The sequence below is a fragment of the Apus apus genome, chromosome 1, assembly GCF_020740795.1.
Source record: "Apus apus isolate bApuApu2 chromosome 1, bApuApu2.pri.cur, whole genome shotgun sequence".
Lineage (NCBI taxonomy): Eukaryota > Metazoa > Chordata > Aves > Apodiformes > Apodidae > Apus > Apus apus.
Window position 1 is genome coordinate 156,502,570 of NC_067282.1, and position 21,793 is coordinate 156,524,362.

Here is a 21,793-nt window from a genome sequence, read left to right on the forward strand (position 1 = left end):
TGAGAAAAATACACCTATCTACTTACATGTGGCACAGGGATAGGTGTTTCTCAGGAAAGGGGCTACAGACACACCCTGGAGATGAACTACACTGGGCAGCCTTGCAAGACCACAGTCTGCCTCTGCTCTCCAGAGAGATGCCCATCACTTTTCCCCCCAGGGCAATCTGAGAAACAGCAAAATCAGCAAATGCTAAAGCACTTTACACAAACACTTCAGGGTGCTGAACACATGCTCTTAGATGCTACATGAGATAGTTTGTTTAGTACCAGTTGTATCAAGTTTTCTCGATCATTCACTGGGGCTCAACTAGCAAGACATGCTATGCTAATTACAAGCCATTCTGTAGCACAAGATGAACTGAGCCCAACGCCCATTTTACTTAACTGCACAGTTTACAAAGAAACAAACAAAAACAAAATCCACAACTTCACAGATACCTAAAACATACATGAAGCAGCCATAGGCCTAGCTTAAGTGGAACCCAAAGGGAATCACAGACTCATTAAAAAAACACCTTGGGTGCATGGACTTATTAAAAAAAACTTAAGTAGAAACACTTTTACATCTTCACTCTATATTTAAAATATATAACACATCATCTGCTATTCCATCAACATCCAAAGGCAGTCACAACAGACAGCAGCTGGAAACTGTAGTTCAGTCTTGACTGTACCAACTGAAGCCCACATTTTTAAACACTCTAAAATGAAAGAAGCTGTCAAGTCAGTATCTGTTGAAACCTATTACAGGATAGTCAAGATTTTTTTCTATACACATATCCTAACATGCAGGGAAAAAGAGGTAGGCACAACAAGAGACATCCACAGAGTGCTGCTCTCTCCATCCCTACAGCAATTACAGAGCCCTTTCATTGCAGTACTGAGTCAGCAACAGCTCTGCTTCCCTGGGGAGGCCTCAGAGGCACAAAAGAACCAGACTAGTCAGTCCAAGGCAATGGGTTACAAGGTGGCAACAAACTCCTTACATTAAGGTACGCTGACTGCTCTCCTCTGGGACTGTCTCTGCCCACCTCTTGATGACAGCACGCACAAGCACATGGCAGCCAGCCTGCTCTCCCCTTCCAAAGGGTGGAAAAGGCCCTGGATTCACCTGTCAGGGCAGAGAAACCCACTTGACATCAGGGAGGAGCACTTCATCTCAACATCTGGCATCTCCACAGGAGACGTGCAGACGGCTCCTTTACCACAGGAGCATCCAGTTTGGGGAGAGGCTGGTTAACAACAGGACATGCTACCCCAGCTGCTCACTCATGTTTGCAACCCTTTTCTCCCTCCCATTTCCAGCCCACACTTCTTCCAGCAAAGCAACACCAGGGGGGGGAGCATCGCTGGATGCCCAGGCAGCAAGCTGCTGGCTGGTCATAGCCAGAAGCAATTTATTATGACTGAAATATAAAGCCTTACGAAAGAACCAACCAGTACATTTAGAATTACAAATACGTAGTCCAGCTACACCTTATAGGCCTTAAAGGTATACATGTACTTCTTGCCGTCTTGATCTGATACTATGCCAAAGGTGACACACAGCATCCCTGGAATACAGCCAGCTTCTGGGCTAAGAAAGGAGCCAGACGTTTTTCAGCATACTAAGTAATACGAATGGGCATTTTAGCCAAGAGCACTAGGGCAAATTTCCTACGAAAACAGCTCCGCATCCTCCAACGCTTGCGTGAGGCACAGGAGAGACTGGTTTGAAGGCTGTTATGCAAAAACTCTCCCCTCTCACCTCCCCAGGGAAAGTTTCACGGCACTTCATTTCCAATATCCATGCCAATAAGGCAAACTTGGCCGGTTGGGAGCACCTGACCCTGCGAGGGTGACCGAGCCCATCCCGGTAACAGGCTTCGCCCAACACCGGGGGTCTGTCCCCGCTGCACGGGGCTCCCCGCGACGTGCGATGCTCAACCCGCTTCCAGCGCTGCCCCTACCGAGAGGCGCACCCAGCGGGACGCCGCCGCTCCGGAGCCGCTCCGATGTACCGCGGGACCCTTCGGGGGACCCTCACCGCCACGAGAGGCCGGACCCGCCGCTGCTCGGCCGCCCCTCACCTTCCCCGCGGGCCGGGTCCGGGGCACTGCCACCCCCCGCCACACGCCGGTGCAGGGGGAGCTGCGAACGGGAGCTGCCACCGCCTGCCCCGCTCCCACCGCCTGCCCCCTGCCGCCCCCTGGCCCCGCAGCGGCAGGCAGGCCGAGCCGAGCCGAGCCGAGCCGAGCCGAGCCGGGCCGAGCCGGGCCGAGCCGGGCGGGCGGGCTCTCGCCCCGCAGCACTCACCGGCAGCCACCGCCGCTCTCCCCCTTCGCCGGGCGCCCTCGCCCGCCCCGCGCCGGCCGCTCCGTTCGAAAGGGCCAATCAGCGCCCGCGGGGCGGGGCGGGGCCGGGCCCGCCGCACCTGGGGCGGGCCGGGCGGGCGGTACCGGCCGCCCCGCAGCGGGTTCGGGGAGGCTGCGTGTCCTGCCGGGTCCTGCCGCCCTCTTTCCCGCTCGCCACGCCCGCGGCCCCTCGCAGCTCCCCGCTATACCGGATTTAGCAGTGGGGCAGCCGCGGGGGGCTCCAGGGCAGGCTCGGAGGGCGATACCTAGCGGAGCCGTCCCTGCAGCCCCCCGCAGGGACGCTGCCTCCGAGGCGGTGCGGGGCGCGGGGTCACGGCCCTGCCGGGTGGGACCCTGCGCGGGGCCGGGTCAGGCCTGAGCGTCCCACGCGCGGCGACACGGCCAGAAGGGCCAGATGGCCCTCCCGCCCACCGGCAGCTTCGGCTGGCGTGGAAGCGTCCCTTCCGTCTGTCACCGGCTGCGTCTCAGAACAGCTCCGCTTCCCTGGGGCAGCGGCGGCGGGGCTGGCCATCCGCGGCGCTGGGGCTGCAGGGCGCTCCCCGGGGGAGCCGCTGCCCACAGAGGTGCGCGTACCCGGGGAGGCCCTTTCCGCAGCAGGGCGAAGAGCTGCCCAAGGGCCTCCCGGGTTTTGAAGGACAGCCCGGTGGGCACCCGGGTGTCCCCGCTGCCCGGTGTCGCGTTGCTGGGAGCGGAAAGAGGCGCAGGGAAAGCACCCACCCTGCCTGCAGCCCCGGGTGGCACCAGGCAGCCCGCACCGCCTCGGCAGCCTTCAGACGTGCTGGCCTGCTGCGGGGGTGCTGCTGGGGGCATTTTTCAGAGCTGCTAAGTAAGCACCAACAGTCAGAGACATAAAGCAAAGTAACCTTTGTTGCACTTTCACGAAGAATAGTTTTTACTTTGAAATAATAATGCAAATGAAGTTACATGTTTACATCGTTAAAAGGGCTGGGTTTTTTGTCTGTATGTGTGTGGCTTTTTCATCTTCTGAAGAAATAGTACACGTCTTACATGAACACGTTTCACAGCTGAACAGCAAATGACTCTGGCATTAACCATTTCAGCTGGTTTGTTACCATAAATAGCTGGGATATATTCTTTAATGGAGGCCAAGCACAAAAACGCTGCAATGAAGAAATATTAATGGAAACTTGCGTTTCCCCATTTGTCAAGAGGAACCGTAACTGCAATCAGCTTAACTGCAGCAGGAATTAACAGCTTTCCTCTGAGGAGCTGGTGGACTTTTTCTGATCAGAGAACATAAATACAGAGAAAGTTATAGCCACGTGAGAAGATCTGCTAGCTATGCAATATTCTGTGTATAGTGACCCAAATGACTTTTATGAATCCATGGCATCTTTCTATAAAAATGCAGTGAAGAAAAAGTTATGCACTGTGGGATATTTTCCTATGAAAATAAATGTTATGTGGTCCTTTAAAAAGGTATTTCTCCTAAAATAAAGCAAGGAAGTATCCATCACTGCACATCCCAGATCTCACAGAGAAGAGGTGTGAATTTGTGATCGTTCACTCTCCATGACATCAGCATCTCTGCATGATGATGGTTGAATGTCCGTAGTTCTGTAAGACGGCCCAGAAGGCATGCAAAGTGTTGAGGGTTTTCTGGGTGGTGAAGTTTGCAGACTTTTTGTAGAATATCCAGCAGGGGCTCTTGAAGCCTTTCCACAGACTCTCTGTCCTTTATGTACTGGCGATCTGGTTATGGTTTTGAAAGAAAAGAAGTAGTTAGCAACTATGTTCTCTGCTACTATGTAAACATTTCCACTGATAAATTGATATAAAAATATTCAAATATATACACAGGACAATGATGTTCACACCTACCAAGATTAAATTTTGTTTGTTTGTTTTGGTTTGTTTTTGGTTTTTTTGTTCAGATTCATAGGGAATAAAAATGCTTAACACTGTGGTTTTGTTTTGGTCTTTTCACATAAGCTTCCCACTTCTAACTAGAGAAAACTTTGAACTTTTTCGAAAACCAAAGAGTTTTAACTCAGAAATGTTTCTCTGAGGTTGTGTGGTCATCTCCCAGTAGAGTTCTGCACCTGAGTGCATCCTGCCGTGCATTGCAACAACTGAGCAGCACAACCTAAGTTCATGGAGGTATAGTACTGCTGGAGAATTTGGCCAGTAGGGAAGAGGTTACATGCAGGTCACTAGGGAGAATGCAAACATCTTCATCCTCAAATTAAATTTCTTTGTTAGAAAATAGTTTTATTTTGTTAATATGGACTTTGTGTTTGGGTGTGGGGAGAGGAAGAGAGGAGCATGGTTATTTTATCACTGAAATTTCTGATGTAAAAAAATTTCCTGAGCCACACTGACTCAAAAAGCAATGGAATTACTTCACCTTCCCGTCTTCCTTGAAACCCTGTTTGGAAACCTCAGTGTCTTTTGTCTTGAAGCACCAGGCTTCTCTTTTCCCATTTCCATGTTAGTTTGCTTGAGGCACTACACAATTTGTATGTGTTTTTTAGGTAGAATTGGTTCGGTTTATGTTGTCAAATACTTAGTTTTTAAAGTGAAGCCTGTAATCAGAGCTGAGATGCTGTTGTGCTGGTACTTCTGAAAGGTCAGTTTCCAACACATTATAGTCAAGAGGACAATTTGCTACTGTCTGCTACTGTTTGCTACCAGCTCTTGACAGCTGGTGTTTGTTCTATAAAGGCTGAAGATCTTCATTGCTATTCTCTGTGCTAAGTTTTAAGGTTTCCCAATTTTCCTCTAAAAAATGTGACATACTACAATGGTCTGTAGTGATATGCATGTAAACACATCTGGGATTTTCTGAAGGAAGAAGTCTGTCATGCTAAGAAGTTAAGAGATACTAGTAATTTTTTTAAGCAGGGTATTTATGCACCTTTTTCCCTTGTATGCAAAACCAGATGGTGTAGCAGGACACTTGGAGTTTGAGTTTGTGTGCCTGTTTCCTTGTTTAGCAGCCAAATATACTGAATAAGCATGCATGCTCATTTACTCTAAGAATGTAAGTTTTCACAAGTCCCAGGTCACACTCCTCATGCTTTCTTTCCAAAACCACTCTGATATTTAATTCTGGATTAGAAGTTACCTGGAGACAGGATAACTATGGCTGTGAGCAGTGCATATTCTTCCTGTGTCATCTTCAGCTCTCCAATGCTTTTGTAGAAATTAAACATGGGAGTAATGAATTCATCTGAGATACCTATGAGAGGAAAAAAAGATACAATATTTTTTAATTATTGAAATAATCTGGTTTATTGCCAGCAATTATTTACTATTTGAAGTCTTGACTATTTGGTGGAAAAAAATTTACTACACAAATTGGGCCTGATACAAGACAGGTACAAAAATGCAAGCACATCTTTGTTTTCCAGATCAGAGTAGAAACAGGCAAGTGCTGGCAATTTCTTTTTCCAAGTCTTTCTTTCAAACAATTCCTCTTCCTCTACACCTTTTCCCACCCAGCTCCTCAGAACAAGTCTTATACATGTTTTTCACATTGTCTGCTGATCCTCTGTCTTCTGTTTCCAGTGCTCACAGATTGCAAAACAGTCCCAGTGTTCACTATCTTTAGCTGTATGGAAACCTCTCAGGGTGTGTGGCTTAATTCTAGCCCAACTCCACAACTAACTGCCTTGGGCAGTTGCTTCAGTTGTCTCCATAAAGATTCTTAATTGTTCATTTTATGTAGCCTGAAACTTTAGCTAGGACTAGGATTACCTGTAGTCAAAGATAAACTGGCTTGCAACCTTAAAGCATAAACTTGTGTATTAGAAATAATTAAAATCCAGCCCAGTTTAAGGATGGGATCATGTGATTCTCTTGCCATCGGCAAAAGCCTTTCGGGTTGCCAAACTGGGGCATGCCAATGGGGCTTCCTCTTACTGGCTTTGTCATCAGGTCACAATGTTCTTACTTAGACTTAAATTACAGATGTATTATATTCTGCTTTTTGGTGTAAAAGAGAACTAGGTCCTGTGACTTTTTTTTTTTTTTTTTAACCTGTGTGAGTCACTTGAAGCAGCCAATAAACTGTTGACAACGGCTGCTTGCAACTCTGAAGTGGTGGCCTCAATGAGATATAGAGATAGTAACCAGTTCTTTTGCAGCAAGAAACCTTTTGATCTTCCTTGGCTGAAGTGATGGAAACCTCCTCTGTTCCACAGATGAGGGCCATAGGATTTCTTTTCATTTTACTCCTAATTTTGAGCTGTTCTGGGAGAAGCCTTTATAGTGTGGTATGGAAACCACGTGATATAACGTCATTTTGAGTACTGTACGCAACAGAATGCTGAAGTCCAGGACTGGTGAGGTTAGGAGTGTCTCCAATAGGGGAAATTCAAAATTAAACTCAGTGGGTGGAACTAAAATAAAGGAAACATGAAGTCGCTTGCCTTAGCTACAAACAAGTCACATTTTGCTGTGACAGTGAGAACCCGTTTAATTCAGTGGAATAGCTAAGTGACCCAAAAGAGTGAAAGGCTGGCCTTGCAGGGTGTGGTTTATTTTTTTGGCTGAATTATGTATTTAAACATTTGACATGAGCAGCCTACATTTACTTGAGATTATAAGCTACAAATCTCTTTTTTGTAACAAGTTCAACATTATTGAGAAGAGTATAAGTCAATTAAGCAGAAATATATGATGTCAGCTCATCCTGTGGAAGCTAGTAACACAGCTGGAGCTTTATACAGAGCAAACAATAGTCATAGCATCTAATGATCTGGCAAGGTTTATGTCTTTAGTCATCAGTATTAACTTTAAAATGTTGAACACTTTGCTATTGGCAGCTTTTGGGCAACCACCTGTCACTCTTTTGTGCAGCTTGAAATGCCAAAGTTCCTTACAACAAAACATTGACTTGGAACACAAACATATCACACACCGGTCTTAAAGTTTGCATGAATCTAGAAACAGGAAAAAAATTAAATTGAGCTGAGCCCTAAAGCAGAGCAAACAAATTCCTTTTGTGGAACTGAATAGCTCAGCAATGACATGAGAAAAGTCCAAGACAAACTGGATTTTTTTAGAAGTCTCTGTGCAAGGTATCATGCCACTGGGCATGATCATCTTGGCAGCAGACAGGAAATAGGAGGAAGTGGGCTGTGACTAAGACTCCCATCATTTGCTTCTCATATTCATAATTTGATTTTTTTTTAAATTTTTTTTTTCTGGGTCAGGCTGGTTTTCAGCTGGATGAATTCATTGTTTTGCTGACCACAAAGCTTCTCACATCCTGCTGTCAGTATAGCAGAAGTGGGACAAAAATGATGCTGGTGAACAGAAGATGGAATAACTAATTCAGGTCCTCACCAGTCCAGGCACTGTATAAACATGCAGTAAAACAAACCTTGCCCCAGAAAGCTTAAAATCTAACATTAAGAAACTAAAAAATAGATGGTGAAGCAAAAAGTGACTATAGATGTTGAAGCAAATGTGATCATGTCAAAAAGCTTCTCTGCATTATTGTACTCCAAAGACAGATATAAAACAAAACAGGAAAAGTGAAAGGGAGTAAAAAGGGATGTTTCAGCAATGCAAATGATTTACTGCTTCTACTAAAGAGAACAGAACTTTGAAATCTTTGAACGTTTATGTGTCAGAAGACAGATATAAACAAAACAATGCAAAATGAGCAATTTTGAGACTAGGATAATGGATAATAATGGATTTTTTTCTTGTTCACTAGTTTGCCTTCATCCCATCAGTGCTGGAGTTTCCCTGTTATTTCATCATCATGCATGCACGTTACACAAAGCGCTATTCCATCACAAGAGGGGGCTGTTTTCCAATATGATTGAAAAGGCTTTGGTTTGTATTTAATAAGCTCCACAAGAAAGCAAAAAAAGCAGAAAACAGATGTTTATAATTCTTGCTTGCTTTTTTTTTTTTTTTTCTTATCTACTGCAGGAGATGTTGTCACTTCAATTCGGGTTATCAGGAAAAGAACTAAAGACAATTTCATGTTCATAACTAAAAAGGCTAGAGGAGAAATTAATTATATTACTTTTCAAATGTCGTTGTTCCAAATCATACTCCAAAAGTGAAAATAAAATAAAATAAGGTTATATTTCTGGTCTCAATGAGAACAGAAAAGTTAGCTACGTCTAACCCTCTATTTTGATCAGACAAGAGCCCTACATGGTACCATGTCAGATAGGCAGAGCTTTCTGGGCAGTGTTAATGGTACCTTCTTCTTCACTTTTTTTTTTTTTCAAAAAGGTTTAAAAAAACTTTGTTTCATGCAAGATCACAGCATTAAGAACATGCCCCTCTTTCACATTGCATGGTGCAGTATTCTGAATTACACAGATTTCCACCTAACCACCAGCCCAACGCTGTCATCTGCAGAAAATCCTGCAATTCATTTAATTGATTTTGCTCTCTGAAGGGATGGCTGGCTGTAAACCCCAGGATACTCAAGGGGAAAGATGGGCTTTACTGAGTATGACCTTGTGGCATTAGACTGGAGCAAATTTAAACACATGAGCATTATTCATTTAGCACTGCTTACTTCTTGCAGAATTTCATTCCTATGTGTAGCTCAAGACACAACATTGTTTTAGATCATGCCATTTTTAGGGTTTTCTTCCTATGATTTCCCTCTGAATTTGGCTGTTGCTTTCATAAGGTTTACAGTTTAAGACCATAAATAATTATCTGATTGACATAATCCTGGAACAGATGGTTTTACTGGGATATCTAGTCAGTATTGCCAGCTTTTTGAAACCAGTATTCTCTCTTCTATTTTGGCTGTTGATTAAAATGGAATAGATTAATCTATTGCAAGAGGAAAGCTTGAGAGTAAGGACTAATTAACAGTAACTAGCACTCTGTGATTAATATGGATAAAGAGATCCTTTTTTCTTGATAAATATGGAGATGCCGGTGGATATTAAACCAAGGGTTTATTAGTAGCTGTTTTATGAAACTAAAACGTATTCATTACTTGCAAAATTGCATCTTATCTTTCAGTGTTTCATTTACTGGAACTGCTTTCTGTGTTTATGAGCTGTGCCTTCTAGCCTGTTTAAATGCATCAGTGACCCTTTAAACACTGACCAAGTTCACTGTGTCGGGGCCACATGTCGAGCATGTTCATCTGACCTCTCCTCTGTCATCATCTTGTAGGAGGTTAAATGACCAACTTTTAAGAGAGGTTAGTGTGTGCCAAGGAGAACACACAATCAGGTAGCAAAAACTCATCTTCTGAAAAGCAACCAATAGGACCACTGTGAAATCATCATTGCAAGCAAAGAAACCTTAGTTTTTTTAAAAACAACAACAAACAAAACAACAAAAACAGACAAATAAAACAATCCAAAACCAACCAACCATAAAAAACCCCAAACAACCAAACAAAACCTGCAAGGAGGATGCAAATGACATTGCCACATAACATCCTTGGGCAGTGGCCTGAGTGCCTGCAGTCAGGAGGGAAGTGCACTCTGGCACACAGCAGCAGCAGCACTGCCTTGAGCTGGTCTTTGTAGGTGGAGTCTATTTAAAGAAGTTTTTGGCCTAGGCAAGCACACTTATGCAGAAGAAAAGAGACTGGGTCTTCAAACATCTGTTCTTGTTTTCATGGGTATAAATTAAGGCTGTAGATATGATTTAAACACTTTTATCAATTTTATTCGTCATTCAGGAACATGACACTGGCTAACTGTGTGGTGGACTTTGGAGTACCATGTACGAACAGAAAAGCTTTTTCCTATACCCTGTAATTTAAAGTAGTCTTAATAGCTAAACATTTTGGGCAGTTTGCCAGTTTTGGGTCGAGTCACAGGGTGGTGTTTCCTTCCATGTGGATGTTTATGACCATTTGGAGGGTTAGACCTATGATTTGCAGGTATGTTTGGAAACAAGGGTCTAGGTACTGGCCAGGCTGCTCTCTGTTAGGTTACATTATTTGGACTCAGCAACGGAGATAATTTCATGTTGTTTCTCTGCCCAAACCCCAGCACAATGGGGTTTTGAAGCACCACCATTACTCAGTACTAATAATCAAATACTAAAAGCCAAAGTGTTTAGACTATCTATTGTTCCAGTGCCAAAGTTTGCCCCTGGTTGCAGGACTCTTCTCCAAATTAACAGGGACTTTGTATCCCACATTCAAGGGCAAAATGTGGCCGCTTGCCAATGTTTTGAAATTGTGGCTATTTTTTTTTTTTCCTTGGATCTCACTGTACTTCAGCATCTGCAACCCATCCAGGAAAGCAACAGTATCTTTCAAATGTCAGGTGTCCTGCTGCCAGCCAAAACTTTCGGTCCGGATTCTTCTGTTTGTGTCCATATCAGACAGTATCTTTATTCCACAATACAGAAATTAGTAGAACTGCTCTGTGGAATAAAATGATAAAATAAAAAATCTATGGCTCTTCATGACCATTGAAAGCAGGTGTCCTTAGGAAAACAAGCTATAAATGAAAGAGACTAAGCATTAAATTGCTAGGATGCCAGTTAAGCCTTGTGTAAGATGACTAAGTGGCACAAGCTCTCATTAATACTAAATAAAATGTCTGTATTTCTCACTAAGCCTCAATATTAGTGTGAGTAGGAGAGGATTTCAGTCTCAGGAGCAGATAATAAAAAAGAATTTCCATAACACCTTGCGGACAAAGAACACAAACAAAGGCAGTCACTGGATGCACTAGGATTTGAGTGATACACTCAAGCTAAGAAATAAAAATACACCTCATCAGCATGAGAATAAAAACGAAGGCTGCTAGTACTCAAAGGTCATCACCACCAGATCTCTGGCTTTTTTATCAGGAAAAAATAATAAATCCTTTCCATAGAGTCAGACTGGGAAAGGCATAAATATTAATCGATGAGTGCGTCTTCCAAATGGACATGGTGGCAGTTGACAGAAGTCTGGACAGCTTGTGACTTTTAGGCAGGATGCCATCCACTGATTTTATGGATACAGACATCAAGGCTTGACAATAGAACTTATGTGACATTCAGACAATTGTCTGCACCTAAAAATACGTGGACAGAAGTTCTAACTAACAGCAATAACTTACAACTGATGGCCTGAAAATGCTTAGGACCTCACTAGGAGCCATGAATAATCCTGAAGCTTCTTCATTCATTACCTATAAATTTGATTTCCAAATTCTCCCTCAGCTATCACTGCATTTCCTCTGCTGGTCTCTATTGTCTTTGCAGGGTGTTTCAGTTTGCTGCATTTAGTCTTGTTTTTCGGTAAGGTGTATGCAAAAAAACAGCAACCTCCCTATCTCCAAATTTATATGTAATTCTTTTGGGTTTTGTTCTTTATTCAACTTGGGTTTAATCTCCTCTGGCCATTTTCTCTCTTTCACCAGTCGAGAACATGATAATGGCCAGCTGTAGTTTCTAGTAGCATGTATTCTTACTGGTTAAGGCTGGAAGTCAGAACAGCATATTATATATAGTTTTGGAAGATTTATATATAAACAATGATAATAGAATCACTTGGATGCCTTTCTTTCATTTTGTTTAAACTTAGGACAGCTGAAAATTGCTATTATTTAAACCACAAAAACCAAAAGGTTTAAGTAGTAGGTATTTTCCAACAATTACTAAGTTTATCTAAATGTGTAATTCTGGAATTTATCCCCAAGTAAGGCAAAATGTGCAGGAAAATTGCATGCATGCGAGCTCTTAAAGTCAAAACAAAAAACTTGGTAGCTTGTTTGGTGACAAACAGGATTCCTCTGAAAATTCAGTGAACACTGAGAAATAAATTTAGGAAGCATGAGAGTCAAAGCTACCTAGTAAACCTCCTTCCTTTTACAAACCCATGTGCTTGCATTTTTAGTACAAAGGAAGAGATACCACTAACAGGCTGTTACCAGAACTGAAAATGAAGGCAGAGGAGCATTTAAAAAACACATTTAAGCCTTTTCATGTAAGCGATATTCTTAGGTTGACAGATACTCTGCAGCAGTCCTAAATTTTGACTGAATTCTGGGTCCGTGCAGTAGCACCAACAGTTAAATACAATCAGTAGCAGCCATTAACACTACTACAAATGCTGAGATTTACAAGCTGCTTTTGTTGTTTACTGCCACAGCCCCACTAAGTGCAGGCAAGGAAAATGTTTTAAAGTAAGCTTGCATGTATACAAAGTGGAGAAATAAAATACATGGAGAAATGAAACACATCGGAAAGGGTATTTTGTCCTGCATTCTGGCTATTAATGGAAGAAAAGAATGCACCCAACAGTAAGGAAGCTGGGTAATACATATCATCCTGGAATATAGGAAGGGAGAAATTCTAGCAGCAGTATTTCCTCTTGTATTCCCAACTTGATGCTGACTTGAAGGAATATGTTTTAGGGAGCCTTTTTCAAGAAAAGTAAGAGATATATGTGTATATATATGCACTAAAAAAGTTACTGTGTTTCATTTCTTGGAAACTATTCAGCCCAGGCTTTGTTCTCATCCAGAACTCATTTTTTGTTTACTTGGGAGGTTGTCTTGAAATTTTCTTCTACACAAAATGCTATTTTTAAAATCTGCTTCATGTCAGGTAAATAATATTACTGCAGGATGCAATGTCATATTCCAGCTAGTCATGTTATTACATGTAATGTTCTTTTATGTTATCTTTAGTCTAGTATAAACTTGCAAAATATGACCTTGCATCTCAGCTGGACTCAATAGTCGAAGAGAATTAACAGGCTATTTTAAAATTATGACTAAGGAAAAAATTGGTATGACCTAATGGCTTCTGTAATGTTCTGGAACAAAGTGTTTCCTGTTTCTGTTTCTTATGAACAGGTGACACCTTGAACAAGAAGGTTGATACTCCCTGTATAGATTAGATGAAAGAAGTCTTCAGTAATCATGTACTCATATGGATTAATTTATCTAAGACTATTTTTATATGTATTTAAAAAAATATAACCAAATAGAAAAATCTCTTAATGAACATATTTGGATCCATGACAACTCACAACCTTTTCCAGGAAATACCTCTGGCCTTCTTGGCATACTTCTTTGCCTACAGAAACTGGACCAGGAGCCATTTCCAGTCCATCAAACAATAGCTTCTTACAATAAATGAAATAAATGAAAACAACTAAAAAATACAACCATTAAAAAGGAACACCAGAAGCCAGAATCTATAGACAGATTCTTTGATTCAGAATTGTTGTTGCATGTGAATTCTGAATGATAGATCACTGAGGGTTGGATAAAGTTTGATGGTCAATACAGAGAAGGGCAAAGTCAGTATTGCATGAGTGGAGCACAAAGAATACATAACAATGCAAAACATTATTTTGCCTGTTTTAAGAAACAATCAATATCCAACCCTGTTTGGCTTTTCATAATTCTGAAGATTTATGTCTAGAACCAGGAGAATTTATCATACCCCCTGAGCTTTTGATGGACCTTAAGAAGCAGAAAACATACTGGGAACATGGCATATTTGTAATTCTTCTAAGTACCTTGTGCAGTGTGGTTCCAAACTGACCCTAAGAATAGGTGGTTACCTTCAGTCATCTCCAGTAACATCCTAAAATCTTTTTTTCTCTCCTTTGCCTTTGAAAGCATAAATATTGATATTTTACATGAATAATTTCAAATTGTGGTATTTCATCATTCTTTCATTCTTATCATTGGAGATTTGCACCGGATTTATTTGATAGAGCATTTTTCATAATACTCACAATGTATTTATAAATAAACCTTTACCTTATGAACTTTAGACTGAAGACCGAGTTAGATTTGTTCTAGTTAATATAAAGAACAACATTCAGATAAACCTGTTTCAGTGCTAATAAACAATTTTACTATCTTTCCAAGGGCACAATACTGACACAGAAGTGCAATAGTGTGGTCTGGTTTTTCACTTATTAAACACAATACTTACCACTATTGCGAATTCTTTCTTCTAAAAGGACAGTATGTCCTGTAGGAAGTTTCCTACTGAAGATCTCAGCTGAACGGAGGAACATGGCTTCTACTGCTGAGCCCTTCAGCAAAGCAATCTGGTCTTCATGATCAAGGGTTTGGAAGCCTGAGGAGATGTTAGAAGTAAGTAAGGCAACAACAGAAAAGTCCTCACTAGCTTCTGTCCTGAAGTTCCTGCATGTGAGGAGTTACACATCTGCCCAACTTGGATGTTGATGTCGGTAGGGTTGCCAGGTGCTACAGAAATTGAAACCTAGATTCCAGAAGATGAAACAAATTTGAACCTCGCCGAAAATTATGAGAATTAGAATTCAGTGCTCATGGCACTTTGAGAGGAACATGGTAAGAAAAATCTAGCAGTGTAGCATAACTGATAGTGTGGATTTTGTCTAGCCTGATGCTGCTCCCTAATATATTCTGCCATGTTGCCACAAGAGCTCTCTATATGACTCTCCCACTACCATGCTGCTTTGAGCACTTTCCATGCTCTGATGACAAAAAACAGCATTTGAGGCATCTAATGTTAAATATTTCACCTTGCCTTTGGACTAATACTTTACCTATAACTATTTTACATAAATGCTTCCTGCTGTGTTTTAAACATGCATTTCTCTTTTTGGAGGGGAAAACTCTAAAACCCACAGGAGAAAACAGGAGAAATTTGATAACTGGTGTGAATGCATAAGTTCTTCTAAGAAGAACAAGATGCTGAAGATCATGGGAAACTCCCCTCATACTTGCCCATGCAGGCACTCACCTTATACCCACTTCCTGATTCTATGCGGAAGCACAGAAAAAGATAATTAAACAAAAAGCTGATAAACCCTACCAGGTGTCGAATCATAGAACAGTTTGGGTTGGAAGGGACCTTAAAGATGATCTAGTTGTAATTCCCCTGCCATGGACAGGGGCACCTTCCACTACATTCTAAGTCAACACTAAAAATAGCAATTATTCCATTACAAAGCTCCACCTTCTTCATTTCCTGAGAGCCAGTATCCCAGTTAGCATAAACAATACAGTTACAGTGGCAGTGCTGTGCTTTGAAGCAAGGCTGTAACATGCAGGGGAAGGGTCAATGTGTTGGGAGTGCCAGGAAAATTCTTCCATACAGCTAAGTGTTACAGTGCACTTTCCTTAATTACAAGGAACCTGAACAAAGCCCAGTGTTTACTCATCATTTAAAAGTTAGAACGAGAGTTAAAAAAATACTTCTGATAAACTCAAGTTTTCAGTGCTCGTCCATAAGGACCATAAACCTTGGTGCCACCAACTAGAGAAAGTTCTTGTTTAGGACTCACTATTCAGTGGAAGTCATGGCTGAGACGCTTAGAGGCTTTGCTGGAAAGGTAGCAAAGTGAGTGAAGCAGAGTCTGACAAGTGTTGGTGGTAATTGAGAGAGAGACTATTTGGCGTTGCAGTGATAAATTAAAATAAAATCTTTCTAGAGACACAGCCCCTTCTCTGAGCCTTCTCTTTTGTTTGTCAGTAGTCTGCCACATCTCAGAGTGGCAGTTTGATTTATTCAATGTATTATTCCTCGGAGCACAAAGCTCCTTTTCTTTAGATGGTGTCTGAAGAATATATGTGTCAGAGGAGAAGGCATTTTATGTAGTCTTCGAAATATACACAACAATTGCCAAGCGGTAACTGAAAGATATGCAAACTTTGCAATAACAAAATTTGCCCCAACACACTGGATATACCTGGTAGTTTTTTAGTGAATTCCACAAGAACCTGCACATGACTGGTAGCCATTTCTGTTAAAATCAGAAAATTTCCTTCAGCACTGAATTCCTCGTGTAACTGTTAAAAATCAAAACAAACAAAATCTGTTAATATTCATAGGCACTTCACCTTTAAGAGCATAAAATACAAGAACTACTAGACTGGATCAGACAAAAGGTCTATCTAACACTATAACTTGGCTCCAATGGCTGTCAAACCAGGTCTTTTGGAAGGCAACATAAGAAATAAGTAGAAGTAAAGAAAAAAGTAGACAGTGTCCTTTTCTCTGGAATATCTGTCTCGCTTTCAGTGTCATGTCTAGCAATCAATTATTTAGGGACTTCCTGAGATAGAAGTTCTATACCATAATATTTACCAAAAGCCTTGTTGGCCTTTTTTTTTTTTAATATTATATATATATATAAAAATATATATATATATTTAAATATATTTTTTACTTCCTCAGCCTCCCAGGGAAAGAAGTTCCACAAGTTAGTTATGGGTTAGTCAACTTTCCCCCTACAAGTGTCTTTTAGTTTTCAAAGTTGATGACTTAAGAAATACTTTTCTACAGTAGTTTTGGTTTGGTTTGGGGTTTTTTAAGATTGAACACGACAGTTTTGTAAGAAAAATTACTCTGTTTTCAACTCTTTTTTCCTTTTCTTCTCATTTCCCAAACTTTTTCCATCCTAATGTGAAAACTGGAAAGTCTTAAAGAGAATACAGAACTTCTAGAAGGTAGAGTGGAAAAGGAAAGAAGGGATGAAACAATGATCCAAACTTGGAAAATGTTGCGAATGTAGGTTAAAAAAAAATATGAAAGGTTTTCAAGCTTCCAGGCTAATGTATTTATAGAAAGGAAGCTTGCCTGCAAGTCAAACACAAATCACTGCCTATATTGACAAAGCAAAGGTCCAATCAGCAGTTTAGATTCTTAGCATTTAAATTTGACAAAGATGTGGTCTAACTATTGACTCAACGGGAGAGATTCTGCCTCACTTGCAGCACGTTTTAACTGTAAGATTTTACCCATAGTTTGCTCTACTACTTACCACAACTACTTATGCCAAGTACAAAGATTTTTGCCATATAATCCTCAGCATCATTATCCACATCTCAAAAATCAATTAATTGACATACTTACTAGTTTTTTTGACACCTCCTGTGGTATTTGTTGTTTACTGTATGAATCCATTATGTAATCAAGAAGGTTCTGCTGTTCTGGGGTAAGCTCTACTTTCTCCTATACTGGCAAAAAAAAAAGCCCGTCATGAAATGCAGTCAGAGAAATTTTGCAGCATCGATTGTTTTAGGCAAAAGCTATACATCTATTTCTCACATTTGGGTATCAAGCAAAAAGGAGTTTTGCTTTTCACTGGGATTTCTATACAAGCTTCCAAATTGTATGAGTTTGTGTGGTTTATTTTTAGAAATAAAGAAATGCTTAGTAAGTTACTAGGTATGCTCAAACTTCAGTATCAGACCTCACTGTATGTGATATATACCTGACATATGTATCACAGAAAAAATACCTTATGGATTTTACAGATGCTTTACTGAGTTTTGGCTAAAAATATCAGTACTTCTGTACTCTAGGTATTTCCTTGACTTGGTGGGAGGTGGAGTTTTAATTAATACAGACAGCTCCAGAGAGCTGGCAATTACTCCATATTCACGGTAATAGCCAGATTTAGCTTAAACATAACCCCCACTGTACAAACTATTATAAGAATTTTCTTACCCTATATATTTTAGTTGTAGATGTCACTTGTTTCATGTCATGACCTTCATTATCTTCATTGGCTGTTTGATCTGGGGGCTGTTTCACGTTTTTCCGTAGCCTTTTTGACTTGCATTGTATTTCTGTTAACAGACCTAGAACACATAATACAACAGATAGCAATTGGATTTATATATGTATCAGGAACTAAACAGCTACATAAACATGCCCATGGATGCCCTTTGCACTTAACAAACCCAGCTACCTGTGCAGATAATTTCCTGAATGTGTCATTATCTTTGGATGTGACTCTAATGAGACATACTAAGTACACACTAATGAGTAGCCTAGCCCAGCAGGAGCCCATCTGCAGAGCAAAACAGTTGGTGCTGGTGACCCAGCATCCACACCATCTGCATGTCAGGGGTCATGCTTTGGACCAGTGCTAGTCTGGTTTTACAGACAGAAAACCCATTAGTGATGGGAGTGCACTGGAGTGTATCTTTGGTTTAGTTTCATCCAAGAGAAAATCCCTTCCTGTGCTCCAAGACCCAAACCAAAGCACAATAAATGGGAACAATTGGAAGACTGTCTTCAAAAGTGTGCTCCTCATCCGATCCAAAACAGTAATCGAGGTGCAGCTGTTCTTGCACAAAGGGCCCTGGATGTTTTCAATAATCTTTAAGCAATACTATGGCTGTAGTGCAGAAACTTTGCACAGAAAGCCCATTCAGAAGAGAGGACTCCAAGGCTTTAGCTATTACAGTGCCACTATACAGAGAGACCAAAAGCCGAAATTGTAGGCTCAGATGTAACTCAGACTGGCAAATGTACCTTTAAAATATATTTATTTAAAATGTTACCTGGTTGGTCTTGCCAGTTTTGCATATCATTGTGTTAGACTATATATAGAGTTTTACTTGCCCTAATGAAGCAATTTTTTGCATTTGTGGTTTGTTTTGGGGTTTTTTTGGTTCTAGACTGCATTTCAGTACCTTGCAACATCCTTGTGTGGATGTCATAAAAACTAGCAATTTGCTTGAACTAACAAAAGAAAGGGACAATAGATACCCTACACAGCGTATGAAAGATAGCCAGAAAGCACAAATGAAAAAGTAAACAACCAAGTATTCATCTAAAAATAAACCTATCGGCACAGGACTTTTTATTCTTTTTTAGCTTCTTTCAAGTATCCTTCCTATTCTTCACCTTTGAAAATGCCAAGCAGGAGAAGAGGCTCATTCAGTGACTATATGATGCTGGACAAAGATACCATAAAACCAGTTGATTTCGTTGTGAACGTTTTTAATTTCCTGTTTAAGCACTATATTAAATAACCCACCTGAACCTCTGAGAGAAGAGGAAATTTACATGATTCAAATAAGACCTGCAAATAATACCTTGAAGGGTGGGGGTGGGGGGGGGGGAGTAGAAACGGTGGAGATAATAGTTGGTATTGAGCCATGTAATTTGTGCTGCCTCACAGCATCATAGATTTCTTTTTCTAAATTATTCAGCTCATCCTTTAGTGGTGTTAATGGGCTTGTACAGTTTTCCACCAGCTGAGGATTTGTCTACTGCCTTCCTGGAGAAAATTTTGTTTACATTTGCCTTTAGCAGTAAGACAGATTTTTCTCATGCTTCCTACTACTGAAGAGTAACATGAACTCTCTGTCTTCATTTAAGTTAGCTGAAAAACTCATGTGAGTGACAGGACTTCACTTTTTACCTCCTAGTTACCTAGGTTTCAATGGGTATTAAACAGGTATTACCTTCCAGGAAAAGTGGCAGAACCTGGATCTTCCCTAGGTAGACATTTCACCGAAGAAACCTGCAGTTTATACCAAAATGACAGCAAATGACTGAAATAGATGGCCAGTGATTTTGATCTGTCTGTAGTTTGTGTATAAAGGGCAGGAGTAGGATTGTTGAGTAGCCGTGTCATAAATATTTATAAGACTTGTTCAGAGGGGAAAAAGAATCCACAGAGCTTGCAATTACAATCCCACAAAATGAGTAAGTGAAACAAAGTTCAAGGTAACCTTTTATTTCCTAGTCTTTTTTCTCAAATAAGTGTTCTAAACTGCTAGAAGCTTTGTGTTTTACTGTCCTGGATTGCCTTGAACTAAAAGCAATTATACAGCACACTCCTACTTAAAAGCCATTAAACAGTACCTTTCCAAACATCCTCATTGCAGCGCGTTAGAGCATGCTTATGGTTAAGTCATGAGCGACACAAGATACCTCGTGTTTCCATTGCAGAGAGAGTCAGGTGACAGTGACATTCACTGGCTTTTATTTCACATATTTTTGAAAACGATAGGCCAGTTTAAAAGTTTCATGTGGAGCCTGTCAGTATTATTTACGCTGACCCATTTTTTTCAGTGAGGAGTTGTTTTTTTGTAGCACTGAGTCACTCAGGCTATTTTGAACCCTCAAAATTTTTGGAACAATGGATCTGGGATCAGCACCACAGGGGAGTTATTTTCCTCTGACACTTAGGGACACATTGAGTGCTGTCATCATAGTGGTGGTGTCTGCTCATATATTTACATATTGCATGAGAATATCTTGGGATCTTTGTAGCCTGTTCAATTTGCAGAATGAAGGATTAATTACAATTTGCTGGCAATGCATTCCAAATATTGATGGAGCTTATTGTTTCTCACAAAACCAACAGTTAATATAACATCTTCTGATCAGATTGAGGGATAGAAGTATATTAAAAATTCCAGGCAGATTAATTTCCTGTATGAACCTAAATTGGTTTCATACGTACGTGTATGCTAAAATGATTGGAGCCATCAACAAACAAAAAATTGTAGCCCTGTTCATGGAAGGCAGAAGAGCAGATGTCAGGAGCAAGCTTGTAAAAATAATGGATTGGCCAAAATTTTACTCAAAATTTAGTTTTGACTGTGTTTAAAGTTCCACTCCAATATCCCTGTTGCTCTAAGTTATCTAGTGCGAAGATCAATGATGTTTATAAGCTGTCAGTCTGAAAAGAATATTTGTTTTGATGTGAAACATTATTGAAGTTTATCAGCTTAATTTCTGAAGATGGTTCTACTTATGTTCCTATATGCAAGGCAGGAAAATCTATGTAGTAATGAGAACAGCTAATGGGATTATAAAAAAGGGCTAACCCTTACCAAGCCTTGCCTGATTGCTGGGTGAGGTCTGGGAACACACAATTGGCAAGTTCACAGAAACTTCCTGCTAGCAGTAATCCTCCTCTTTTCTTGAAAATAGCATTGAGTGAATGCCAAAATTCAGACTTGGCTAGAAAGAACCTGACAGGGAGAGAGCCAGAAGGAGTAGCAAAGGGAAAAATCAGGACTTTCTTCCTCTGGCTTCCACAAAACTGCAAACCCCTCACTCCTGGAGAGTCTCCCCTAGGCTTGTGCCCCTTAACTGCTTTTCGTTCCTGCTCAAGCAGACTAATAGCTGTCATGTAGTGCAGGACAGCCCTTCCTTCAACATTTGCTCAGTTCTTACACCTTCTAAATCCCATTGCTTGTAAGTGCGTTTGTCTTTTTCCACAGAAGGCACAGGCATGACATCATCTTTAATGTGCCTTCCTCCTGCCAGATGATGTCTTTCATAGCTGTATTATTAACACCAGCCTAGTTAAGTAAATATAGTATTTGTTGCATACTCTGCCTATATGATGCAAATACCTGTATACATACATTCAGCCAACATGCCCATTTGCTTGCATTTCCTTAGGCGACACTCCTGGCATTTTCTCCTCATGTACATGTCCATCTCACAGTTGCCTCCATTTTTACACTTGTATACTGCATTTTTTGTGATGCTTCTTCTGAAGAACCCTGCATAAGACAGCAGTGACACAGATAAAAGAAAACACTCACACAAACAAAGTAATCAAGCACCACCATCTCCACTGGGTTTTCTGAGTGTCACATGTTCTGCTGCACCACAAGTTTCTTTCAGTGCCTGGACGACTGTATTCTCAATATTTGTATTGACAACAGTATCAAAGAGAAATCATGGTCCCAAACATAAGCCATTAGCCCAAAGTAAGGTCCTGGATCTGTGAATGTCGTGAAAATTCAG

General features: G+C 40.9%; 1 protein-coding gene across 4 annotated transcripts in view; it reads right to left on the bottom strand.

Annotated features, from left to right (window-relative positions):
• Positions 1 to 3,220: 3,220 nt before the first annotated feature.
• Positions 3,221 to 21,793, bottom strand: part of NR1H4 (nuclear receptor subfamily 1 group H member 4) — a 41,744-nt gene continuing 23,171 nt past the window's right edge. For 2 of the 4 annotated variants that reach the window (XM_051634460.1, XM_051634479.1), the window contains 7 exons: positions 21,394 to 21,546; positions 17,735 to 17,868; positions 17,138 to 17,236; positions 15,972 to 16,071; positions 14,225 to 14,371; positions 5,445 to 5,558; positions 3,221 to 4,069 (listed from right to left, as the gene is read on the bottom strand). In XM_051634460.1, the coding sequence (XP_051490420.1) occupies positions 3,831 to 4,069; positions 5,445 to 5,558; positions 14,225 to 14,371; positions 15,972 to 16,071; positions 17,138 to 17,236; positions 17,735 to 17,868; positions 21,394 to 21,546 (986 nt within the window). In that variant the 3' untranslated portion in view covers positions 3,221 to 3,830. The remainder of the gene's footprint in view (positions 4,070 to 5,444; positions 5,559 to 14,224; positions 14,372 to 15,971; positions 16,072 to 17,137; positions 17,237 to 17,734; positions 17,869 to 21,393; positions 21,547 to 21,793) is intronic. The other 2 variants (XM_051634469.1, XM_051634486.1) reach the window with 2 other exon arrangements.